The 12,937-nt window shown below is 37.6% G+C and overlaps 1 protein-coding gene across 1 annotated transcript in view; it reads right to left on the reverse strand.

The window, feature by feature from the left end:
• LOC140153073 (tRNA (adenine(58)-N(1))-methyltransferase non-catalytic subunit TRM6-like) overlaps positions 1 to 12,937 on the reverse strand; it is an 80,488-nt gene that overhangs the window by 61,066 nt on the left and 6,485 nt on the right. The window contains exons 2-8 of the mRNA XM_072175686.1: positions 10,820 to 10,956; positions 8,888 to 8,988; positions 8,202 to 8,293; positions 6,646 to 6,729; positions 5,129 to 5,253; positions 3,804 to 4,276; positions 1,717 to 1,811 (exon numbers count right to left, since the gene is read on the reverse strand). Coding sequence (XP_072031787.1) covers positions 1,717 to 1,811; positions 3,804 to 4,276; positions 5,129 to 5,253; positions 6,646 to 6,729; positions 8,202 to 8,293; positions 8,888 to 8,988; positions 10,820 to 10,956 — 1,107 coding nt within the window. The remainder of the gene's footprint in view (positions 1 to 1,716; positions 1,812 to 3,803; positions 4,277 to 5,128; positions 5,254 to 6,645; positions 6,730 to 8,201; positions 8,294 to 8,887; positions 8,989 to 10,819; positions 10,957 to 12,937) is intronic.

Consider the following 12,937-nt stretch of genomic DNA (forward strand, 5'->3'; position numbering starts at 1 on the left):
CATAAGGAACAAAAAAGTCAGTGGTCGCATATCTGTAGGATCATTGGTTAATGAGATATAGCCACTTTTTAAAAAAATTTGTGCACTTAACCCTCTATCTTTTTAACCAAATATCCTAGAGAGTCGTGCCATATGTCGAACTTTTCCTCTGGTCATAAGGAACAAAAAGTCAGTGGTCGCATATCTGTAGGATCATTGGTTAATGAGATATAGTCACTTTTTTGTACGTTGTGCACTTAACCCTCTTTTTTTTAACTTTTGGATATCGTTTGGAGTCAAATGATTTTTCATTTTAAAGCTTATGATATACATTTTCTAAACACGAAATAAAACAAAATTGACCGCAAGCCGACTTTACAGCTGTTTCGTGGTGGACGGTCACATATATTCATTAACATATTAAATCGTTTATCCCTTTGGTCAATATCGAATTGGTTTGTGGCTGACTTAGCTTGGGACCAAATTGGCATATATGGCCGAATTGGTTTGGGTCCGAATCGACCTGCTTCCATGCTGATAGCAGAAAATGGCGAAAAATGACGTACTTTTACATGGCAAAAAGCTACTTTTCTAGGCATTGTTGACATGGTGCCTTCGCGAAAGAAAGTTTCCTACTATAAAGACCTAACTTTTGAGATGGTTTGTATGTTTGAAGGTGCAAAATTAACAATAAGGCGCCCGCTTATACCGCCGCGTTCAGCAAGTCATCATCACGACACTTGTAAACAAACAAGTTTGTTTTGACAGATGACGTCAGACGCAATCTCTGTCTTGATAATATCGAATGATAGAATCGCCATCTTCGTCCTGTGAAAAAATTTGAAGAATAGAAGGCTGATGTTGCGCCAAAACACGTAGGCCTATGTAAGTGTATAATTAGGCTTATTTAATGATAAATGAACTACCACTAAATGTTCTTGTCAGTGCTGCAGTGCATAACTTCTCTTTAACATTACATTCAAATAATAATTACATTGTAAATTGGAACTGACACCAATTTTTTTCAGGAATATCTTGTTTTTCCAAATCCATCACAAAAAAATCTCACGTCTGACATTGTCACACATAAAATTCTTCATCTTGACCGCAGTGAAACTTCCTTGTGAGACGAAAAGGTGAGCTTGTCAAAAAGCTTGTCCCATAGATTGAAAAAAAATTTAAGAAAAAAAATCCTTAAAAAAATCCGCATTAGGTTTTTAATTTGGGAAGGGCTTTGGGACAAAGTATTGAATTAGGATGGCCGGCCACAATAATCATGAGGCAAATGAACCAATAGCAGCTGATATTCAGTGTGTGAGTAGTATCACACACAACCACTGATTAGTTTCAGGTGCATAATTTTTGCCCCATTCATGTATCAAGATGGTGGTTGAGTAGGGGTTCTCTGGTTTTAATTCTATGATTAGGTCATTGATGTGTAATTATTTCATGCGTTAATTTTGGGATGTAAAACTGGTAAAAAGCCGTTATTAAAACATCTGTTTATGAATAAGGTTGATGACTGCATATGGTTTTGTTTAAGAAAATAATGAATTAATGAATAACAAATGACATCCATTTTAAATTAACACACTTTTCACCAATATGAATGCGACGTCATTAGGAATGAGGATCTTCATAAAATTCTTAAATGCAATTTCACCTGAAAAAAAATTCAACACAGTCCATCGTGCCTCTAGAATCTAGATGATAAGAAATTCAATGTAATGTACTTACGCATCCATATTTTTTTGTTGCAATATTTCCTTCACTTTAACAAACGCTTCTTGTCGTTGTTGTTGTCTTTCAAGCTTAGCTTCTTTTTGTTCTGGCTGCAAAGAGGCAACAATATAAGGAAGGAAATAATGAGTGGATGGATGTGGCAAATTTGAATGGGACAGCAGTCTCAAAAAGGTTGTTTGGTTATATGGGTGGTAAACACACCCATTAGGCTAAAAAAATAGTTAACTTGCTCAGGGTCTTAGCTACAATGCTAGACAAAATAGGTTGGAATGAAAAATATAATGTGCACCTTGTAATGGCCATATTTTCGTTATTTCTAGAGTGATGAAATGGCACTTTCTTGAGTGTCAAGTCTAAACATTACCCTCACCCCCAATACCTCCCCCTGCCCCACCAATCAATGTTGGGTACTACTGAGCGCACATGAACAAAATGTCAAGATTCAACATTGATCGGGGGGAACGGGGGCTCATTTGCAAAACAGTACTAATTTCATTCCAACCCTTTTATCCAGGGTTGTAGCCACCAGTCTGGCTGTCATTTTAGACGGCCAGTTTGCTCCTGGGACGGGCAAAATTAATGCCTTTGACAGATGCTATATTATAAATTGTATGTTTTGAGAAGCTAATTGCCCTTTTTAGTAGGCCCAATTTGTAGAACAAGGCCATATCAACACATATTTGAACTCTTTGAACCCCCAATGGGCTATAGAAGTCTGGTAAATGTTTTAAAGGTCAAATTAGGACAGGCAATTTTATTCATTCGAATGACGGGCAACCCTCAATTTCTAGCTAAGACCCTGAACTTGCTCTTTAGGTGCCAACACCTTTCAGTTGGTCAATATTTTTTTTTTTCTGCAAAATACAATGTGACATGTAATGCTTTGCACAGAAAGTTTTTTATGTTTATGAGCTTTACAAATATATACAACTGCATGCCACGATCCATTTGGATTTGCCGTTACTTGAACTTTCTGGAGCTCAACATCTTCAGGCGTGACAATACTACGAAAAATATGATTCAAATCAATGCAGGAAACGTGACTGAGCACAACTTTGGTGGTTGTGACAGGAAGCCATGTTTAAATTCAAGCGCTGTGAATAACCCTTAAATGCTGACCATTGCCAACATTCCCGGGCCTATTTTACAAGTTGACCTCAAATGACCTTCACCCTCAGTATCTTGACCTTTAACTCCACCATTACATGAAGGCTACCCTATTTGGGCCATAACCCAAGATTGGATCAGGGAACTTCTATTATTATCGGGAATTGCCTGTCACACATGATCGCACACAAGGTCGTAGGCAATTGGTCGGACCTCATATGCCCAGAACATATTGACCCAGGTCAGCATACCACCATATCCTTCCAGACATGCTTAGTAGCCAAGTCCGTAGAAGAGTGGATCCACACACTATGTACACAAATATACATTTGGCCACATTTTATTATACGATTAATACAAATTTATAAAACATGGTAACAAATATTCTCTAGCAAATCGGTTATAGATGGAACTGGTACGCATATTATAAATTCGGGATATTAAATATCTTCCTGACCAGCCAGATCTGTGCATGGTCAAAGACGAGTATCAGACCGACGCAAACTGGCTTAGTCTCCACATCAGCCAGTTTGGTTCCGCCCCTCCACAGGGAGCATAACCTGTGTAGGAGACTTGGTCGGACCTGGTCGGACCTCATCTCTCCCCATCGATTGTGACCTATAATCCCCAACATTGCCCTTATGAACTCACATCCACCTGATTGGATGCAACTGCATTTGAACTGTTCCTATCTGACTTCTTTGTATTGATGAGCTTCAGCTTGCTAAATTGATAAGATAATCAATAACAATCTGTCACATGATTTTGGCTCATTTTGCCGTAACACGGGACTGTAATTCACCTTTTCGGTAAATCATTCCTTACACCCCAGATGTCATCATTTGATGTCACGCTGACTTGCAATGTAAAAAATTTGACATCATGCTGAAGACATCTCAGGTCTAAGGAAATATGGGATTTACTGAAAAGGCCAATTGGTTTCAAACTTCTAACTGACACATTTACACACTTACCGTTTCTATCTTGCGTTTACCCTTTCCCTGCTTCTTCTCTGTACCACTCTCTTCTCTTGAGGTTATTTCCATAGCACTCTCTTCCTGATCCTTCACTTTAGCTGATTGTGCACTTTCAGTACTGCTGCCAACTTCAGTTTTACTTTCGTCCTTCTGCATGTCATCACTAGCTTTCCTCTCTTCTTGTAAGTCTGCACTCTGCTCAGTACAAGTTGCACCTTGTTGTAAAGTCTGTTTAGTGTCACCTGATTCAGTGTCCATCTTCTCTGTGATTTGTACTTGCGACTTCTCAACCTCTGTACTTTCTTGAGCTTTTGGGCTTTCTGTACAGTTGATTTCTTTAAAAAGTCTACCTACATTTCCTAATACAAGTGAGTGCACAGTATCTTGGTACGACTGTGGGAAGTTATAAGCATCGACTGCAAGACGAACGGGTTTGTCCTCAGAGTGGAATTGGACAATGGTGCCTTGACCTGCAGAGAAATACGGAAATAAACATATCACAAGAAATAAGTCCCCTCTCAACACTTCATCATAATATTGTAACATAAAATTTTGTACCAAATAAACTAACTTCGAAATAATTATATTTGCCGATTTTTCAATTCCAAGTGCTGCCGATTGATCAGTTTTGACCCTTTAGTTGTCAATTCAGGTGCACAGTGATTTTCATCACTTGTTCTAGTGTACCTTTTATATCCTTTATTTGATTCCTACCTGTCCCTGAGGGCCACTCACATGTAAAGGTTGTATGTGTTGCGGTAATGGATTTCAGTTCACAAGACAAAAAAGTTTCAAAATATTAGTTCAGAAGCCTCAATTTTTGTAGGGAAATCAACACCCCTCCCAAAATGTTGTGCTCCCCCCCCCCAAGAAGTCAAGATTAATGTGTAAATTTTCTTGGCAAAATTTTCTGGACATGTGACACCCATGGTGGCAGACATATAAGCATTATGGAATGTAACCCCGAGCACAGCAGGTGGTCTACCAATGTATTTGAATAGGAAACATTCCTCCTTTGATACAAAATAAGTTACTCCCTTTTAGATTTTCCATGCTATGAGTGAAAAACGTGCAGGAAAACATGTTGCTTTTACTATTTTCAAGCTCAAATCCTTAGATCTGGGTCCTTATTTCCTAAAAATCCTTAGATATGGGTCCCTATTTTCGGTTAGGGATCAGGCTCGAGGTTACACTCACATTGATACGCATTGGTCACGTGTCCAGAAAATAAACCCCTTAATCATGTTAATGTTGACTATCCAGAATATGCACCTTTAGTTGAGTTCACACCCCTGTGCTTTTGTTAATCAGTTATATCATACCTGCCATTCTCTCCATCATAGCTCCTAGTACAAGTCCCTGTGTGGATTCTACAAGCATCACTTTGCTGGTGGACTGTATGTTAGCTGCTGTCAAAATCTGAGCCAGTGTGTCTGCTCTCAGCTGACTACAAAGAATGATATAATGATGGGAAAGGGTTCAAGTGGTAAATTGAATATAAATTTTGCATTTTTCTTAAAAAATAACTAAACACTGGTAACAAAAGTTATGTATATTATAGGGGCAAGGAATCCAATTACTTCACTGAAATTTCAGTGATTCAAGACAAGTGGTTCATTATACATGTTAAGAAATGAGGTATATCGGGGTACCTCTTTTCGTATCATAAATAACGTACCGCTTGTCTTGAGTCACTGAAATTCCAGTGTAGTAACTGATTCCTTGCCCCTATAATATACATAACTTTTGTTACCAGTGTGTTATTATTTCTTGAGAAAATGCAAAAATAGTCTAAATTTATCAACAGGTGCAGTACCACCTTCACTCAAGACACCGACAAACAGTAAACCATTAATAAATGAACCACTTTCAAATACTACTTAATTTCCACTTTCCTGCACTGATTTGTATTGATACTAATGCAAGTCTAATAATAATAATGGTAAATATTTGTGAATCTATGGAGCAAATCTATGCAGTTATGGTCCACTTAAAATAACTTTAAGTCTACGTGCTCACCAAGCCTCACAACCCTTTCAGATTTCCACAAGCAATTTTGCACTCATTTCTAATGACTTTGCCAATTTGCTGAGTGCACAATAAATGTGACATGATCAACAGAAATGTGTCTTATGGCTCTAATATTAATATTGAGTTATTTCCAAAAACAAAATGTGCTCAAATTCATTTGTCTGTTTTAGGAACTATCTGTAACTTGGGGTTTGCGTTGATAATATCACATATAATCGTGTGCATAATGTGATATGGGTCAATTTACAACTTGATGCCCAGGCCGCAGTTAGCAGCCATGATTCAACTTGCCAAATACATTTACAACTCTCAATATAGTTTGTTCTGACGAATGAGACTCATAACATTGTGCATTGGTAAGCACACAGTTGAGAGCAGCACTTATGCTAAAGTGTGTTTGGTTTATATAAGGCGGAAAAAATAAGTCTCAATACACTGTGTATTGATATGGAATGGCATGCATGCAGTTGTGCGCAGTGCTTACGCTAGTTGTGCGTCTTGTAATGTGTGACTGGCGCACGCTTATGTGAATTTACGCGAGCGTGAGTTGGGACTTTATTGACGCGTGCAGTAACAAAAACTGAATAATGTCCACCTTATATAAGCCGAACAAACTTTAGATGCACATTGAGTAATGAGTGCCTGGGGTGCACTAATGTAAATTTATGCAATGTGCGCAGTAACAAAAACAAATATTTTTTACCAATTGTGAGCTGAATAAACTATAGCCAACAGGCCAATACGAAATGAAAATTATGGAAGAACACAGTACCACTTCATGAACTATTAATTAGAAACAAACACTCACATAATTTTTGATGGAGCCCTGTTCCAATACATGTCGCATAACAGCCTGGTGCTAGGTCGCAAAATCTGAAATCTGGTCAGATGTCTAATAAAAAAAAGAAAGATAAAACAAGGTAAGTTACATTTAGTTTTTGTGGTTTCAAGAAGACTCAAGTGAGTAGGTCATCTGCATAGAATGACAGAATATACTGTCATTTGAAATTTGCAGGAGATCATTAAATAGCTCTTCTGGAGCCTTCACGGAGAGCTGTTTAGAGCATTTGCAATAGAATGTAAGGAGAGAATGATCAACTAAGGAGAGCTATAAATCACTCTCTTATATCAGATGTAAGGAGAGCAGTAGAGAGTGATTGCTCTCGTTCTCCTCAAAAGGCAGTACCTGAATATACAACAGCACATCAAGCCCCTAACTGAAGTACTCTTCTTCTTCTTGCATGTATAAAGGTCCATCAGGTAGATCATAGCTAGACAGGTACATGTAGCTTCCTGCACAGCCAGCTGATGGTGTCTTCATCAAGCTCTTGAAGTCCAGGAGCACCATGTGGGGACTTGTAGATCGGACAGGCATTGATATGTACTCCATCGTATGAATTTCACCACATTCACAGTTGGGCGATGATGCTGCAGCAAGTACTAACACCCACCAAACTAGAATTATGCGGTTTGTAATTAAGGTGGCCCCCACACAAAGGTGTGTAAATAACAAAGGTTTGGGAATATAAGTAATATGCAATATGCAAATAAGCTCATTAACATTCATAAATATGCAAATAACATGCCACAGAACTATACAGCACATTAGGCCACTATATACTATCATAATACCAAGTTAGAAGTTGATCGGTTATCACGTTTAAGCTGCAGAATGGATTAATGAAAATGTAGGCAATATATGCAAATAAGCTCCTTAATATTCATAAATATGCAAATAACATGACACAAAACTATACAGCACACCAGACCACCATATCCGATCACCAAACCAAGTTTGATATAATATTGGATGGCTGAGCATGATACCATAACATATCGGATGAGTCATAAAAATATCGGAAGAGCCAACGGCGAGTTCAAATATTTGTATGACGAATCCGATATGTTATGGTATCATGCGAAATAAGCCATCCAATATTATCATTATTAGGCTTTCTGAACTTCTAATAACCCTGAAAACATAATAATGAAGTTGATCGGGTACTGCGTTGGAGCTGCAGAGTGGATTAATGAATTTGCTTCCCCCGGACAACCAGGCAACCAAACAAACAAAGAAACAGGCAACCATCTGGATGATAACATAAGCCCCACATATGTGTGGGGGCCAAAATAAACGAAGGCTGATCATGTATCTCCATGATCAACAAAAGATCTCAGTAATGTTGACCAGCAACTGAAACTTAACTAAGAGCAGCAAAACTCCATGAACAAGCCAATGGCAGGCTAACTTTTGGGATTTGAATCATTGACTCCCAAATAGTGACATCCTCTACATGCCCCGGTCCTCTTAAATGAATGTACACACTGGTTATACTTCTCTCCAAAGAACAAATTACAACTTACTTTTCTCTTTTCTTCTTTCTGTATTTGGCTTGAGAATATACATTTTTGTCTTTGAAAGAGGCACTATTCTCCACTAGCTGCTCTATAATGCTCTGTAATTTAAAAAGTTAAATATGATGTAAAATTATATTATATAATATTTTCATATGGAATTTGGGTTAGGGACAAACTCAAATTATATTTACTAGTGCAGCAATAATTACATATAACCTGTGTTTACTCTCTCTGGAAATCAGCTGCGCCAAATAAAGCATTTTTCCCAATTTGTCCCAAAATTTGCCCAAATGGACTATTTGCAATACAGAATTGCACATTCTTGTGAGCCAAATTTCATATTTACTGGGCCAAAATCCTGACATACGGCCTTTGTGTAAACACAGCATTGGCCATCAAGTTTTCAAAAATATCTTAATTTTATTAGAAGCAATATTGACCTGGATCCATACCCAGTACACATTATAGACAAGTAGATAGCTACAGCAGGTCAAATACATCCGATTATTTTCTGGTTGTCCAGGATGTTTAACTTTTAAAGTATATGTAGCTTATTTCACACTTGACAGTTAAAATAAGGCTTTGATCATGCACCCGAAAATAAGTCACTGACCAATCCTTAAATGCCGCTAGATTTTGGAGTTTGAACCAAATTTGGGTGAATCCAAAACATAATTGTGAATGTGAATTACCTCTCCAGAATGGCCACTTTCCTTCAATGACGAGATGTCCTCTCGACTCAGCTTCTGTGTGCTAGAATCGTCCACAATGTTACGATTATCTCCTCCACTTGCTGCAAGCATGCAGAAAATTGACAAAACACAGAAATATTCAGCTTCAGTACAAGTTTCAACATTTCATTTGTGCATAAAAATATTTCATATGCTAAGCGATATGTGACTTACAGATAAAAAAACACACCATTTTTACTCATATCTTGTTCAAAAACAAACAAACAAAACACCACATGCTGTGGTTGAGATACTTCACAGTATTGTGTTATTGATTATACTGAATTCTGCAATGCATCGCTCGTCGCTTTTGCATTTATACTGACCTCGGCGATAGCGATTGCAGACAACAATTAAAATATTGCATTAAAATACCACAAAATACATTTTTAGAACATCCATTGCTGTCAATAATTATTGCTTCGAATCAATTCATCACCTAAAGTTGATAATCGAGAAAGGTAAATAAATGAGCAAAATAATAGATCCAGTTGATTGAAAATGATTGGTTGATGTATTCACGGGTCAAACAACATCACTCGCTTCAACTTGCTTCAACTTGCAAAAGCGACATTGTTTTTTTTAAACACTGAGCATGCATGAGAATCGCTTATCAAGTATAAAATTCAGCTTATTTAAGGCTAATAAAAGTATGCAATACTATGCATAGTCTTTATAACTCACCAATTTGTGAATTGCCCTTTTTTACCCAAATTTGAGATTCTGAAAATGTGTGAAAAGGGCAGAAAATGCAATAAATAAATAATTTACACATTCCACCTAGCTCTTGTTGACATACACATGTGCATATTGTGTACAAAATGTATGATTTTTTCTTTTCTTTTGAGACAAAATGTCCTCAATAAGAACAGCTTACAACAAAATGCATACATTTTGTTTTCCTTTGAGGTGAAAATGAACATTACCACATAAATGCATTGCATATAGCCTAACCTACCCAATTTGAGAATTCTGTGGAAGAGCTGTTTAAGGGGGGTACTACACCCTTGGCCAATTTTGTGCCCATTTTTGCATTTTTCTCAAAAATTATAGCGCATTGGTGACAAGTAAGATACGTATATTACAGGGGCAAGGACTACAACTACTGCACTGAAAATTCAGCAACTCAAGGCAAGTAGTTATTGATTTATTGATCAAATTTTGGTTTTCCTTCATTTGTGACTGTAACTCCACAACTGTTGTCTGTGCTGAAATAAAATTTCCAGTGCAGTAGTTGCAGTCCTTGCCCCTATAATATACATATCTTACTTGTCATCAATGCGCTATAATTTTTGAGATAAATGCAAAAATAGGCACAAAATTGGGCAGGGGTGTAGTGCCCCCTTAAGTATGATAAATGTAAATCACATTTCACTACTGGGCTATTTCAGTAGAAATTCACACATTCCCTTTAGAAGGAAGACAAGACCTTTCACACACACAGTATGTAGATTTCAAATGGTGTCACCCATTCAGGCAACCCCTTTTGAAATGCACACTACCTGTGTGGAAGACCAAGATCATGTCTTCTATACTGGGTGTACCGTATGGATTTTAACTGGAATAGCCCAATTTCTCTCCCAGGGTTGCTAAGGGACCATTCACAAACACTTGTTGGGGGGACCTGATACAAAAAAGGGGGGGGCTTAAATGTTTGACCCTCCTAAAGGGGGGGGCTAAAAAAAATAACCTCAAATTCTCCTAGGAAAATTGAGTTTATATGCTTTTCTATGGGGTTGACCCATAATTTTCATGTCAAAAGGGGGGGGCTGAAATTGAGGTAAATTTGAGGTCTCAAAAGGGGGGCGCGAAAATTTTTTGCGATGAAATTGTTTTGCATCAGACCCCCCCTAACAAGTGTTTGTGAACGGTCCCTAACATAAATGTACATACCTGAATCAACTTGTTCTGCCTGGAGGACGCTATGATCAATTTGGACTACATCATTGTTCCTGACTTCCCACACTGTCCCATAGGGCTGACCAAGTGCTGCATCCAGTAGGAAATCTTTCTTGTCCATGAATACTCGCCTGTGTCATAAATTAGAGAGCAACAAACAGTTCAACAGAAATGTACATTGCATTATTCAATTCAAATAATGGCCAACAAAAAGATTACAAAAACAGGTGGTACCCTACGAAAATTTTCTTATTTTTTCATACCCCCCCCCCCCCCCACCACCCGACTGCTCTAGATCGGCCACCGACTGAACATATTTATGAATGCATGGATTACGATCATCTTGAAACTTCAGCGGGGAGACTTTTGCATATATATCATATTTTTGACAATTTCTTTCCAAGATTTTATTTACTAAAGTTTGTACGACACCGCATAATCTATGCACTGTGTAGTGGGGGAGTTGTGTGCAGTGAGTATGTGTTACATGAAGGTATAAAAGGCAAATTCAAATTTGTCATCAAACCACATCATTTTATATATTGAATCAATGCCATTGAGTAAAGAAAGCCAAACTGAAAACCGTTTTGTCATTGCGCTTTCCATTTACAAAAAAAAAAAAAAATTCTTACCCAGAAGAAAAATGCTTGTGCACTTAAATGTATTTTTTTTTGTATTTTCAGAATTTTATAATTTTTTTTAATTTCCAAAATTATGTGAAAGGGTTCTCCTTCCTATAATAAGCCATAAAAAAATTGCAATTTTGATAAGATGAGGCTAAAATAAAGTAATTGAAACTTTATTAATATATATTAATGCATTTACTAAACATGCTAATACAGGTCCGATTTGGGGGTTCCCTTTTGGGGGTTGGGGCAAGGGTGTTAGGCTAGCTGGGCTTGGGTGGGTTAGTATACATGTATTAAGGTTTCGGAAGGGGTTAGAGTTTGTATAAGGGTAGGAAAAACATAAAACTTTATAAAAAAATATTTTTAAAAAAAATTGTTCTGCTTTTTAAAATTTTTTGTTATATATGTTTACACGGTTAACCGACCGGATTGTGGTCCGTTTAAACGGTTAGAAAAATAACCGTGAATTTACACCCGTAGACTCTGAGCACCTCAGACTATAAATCAAATCATGGTAGGTATTATAGAAGGAGGTTCCACAAAAAAATCCTAATCCACTCAATAGGGTTAAGCCGATTACGCTATTCAACACGAGTCATCACTTGAATGGATTTAATCAGCGCAGTCCCTCAAACACGGCGTTTGATGTTTATGATCGTTATGCGACAATATCGATCATCTATTTTAAAATTTAATTTAAACAGACCCCCAGGTGACCCGTGCGAAATGGATGGTATTAGTGCCCTTTTGCATCGGTCACATGATCTTCGATTGCGTCATTGTGTTTCCGAGTTCAAGTTGATTTACTAGATTGATTAGGTTGATTGAATTGCCTCATTTCCTTCCAAAGTTATGGTGAATTTATGTATTTTTTCTGATCATGATTAGTAATACCGGTACTGGCGGGTGTCTGCGGGACTTTTAAACCAGTGGAAATAATTTGGAAAGGTTTTCCAAGACTGGCAATGTTGTTTATGATCCGCCAAGCTTGGCCATAAGAAATATCGGCGTTATAAAATTACCGGGAGTAAATTGTTTTCCTTTGTTTATGGTCACGGCCACAATGCTTTGTGGGTAAAAATGACGTCATTCTGCTTAGAAGTCACGATAACGGTGGTTCATAACCGGCTAAGCTCAACATGCTCAATAGATAAGAAGCTTAGCAAATTCATACCTGATTGCTCAGTATCGACTCATAACGATCATAGTACAAAGGGAACTGGGTTCGTGAATTCTCCTTCTATAATACCTACCATGATCAAATTAAGTAATTCTTGGCCAAAATGGAACGTGAACATGTGCGTTGCGTCCATGTAGTGTACTAAGCGTGTACGCAGCCAGTGTACACTTTCTTCTGTGCGCTATATTAGCGTGTGTTTATCATGAGCCACTAAGCGTTCACAGTGTTCCAGTTTGGCTAAGAATTACTTAAGGGGGTACTACACCCCTGGCCAATTTTGTGCTTATTTTTGCATTTTTTCTC

The sequence above is a fragment of the Amphiura filiformis genome, chromosome 5, assembly GCF_039555335.1.
Source record: "Amphiura filiformis chromosome 5, Afil_fr2py, whole genome shotgun sequence".
Lineage (NCBI taxonomy): Eukaryota > Metazoa > Echinodermata > Ophiuroidea > Amphilepidida > Amphiuridae > Amphiura > Amphiura filiformis.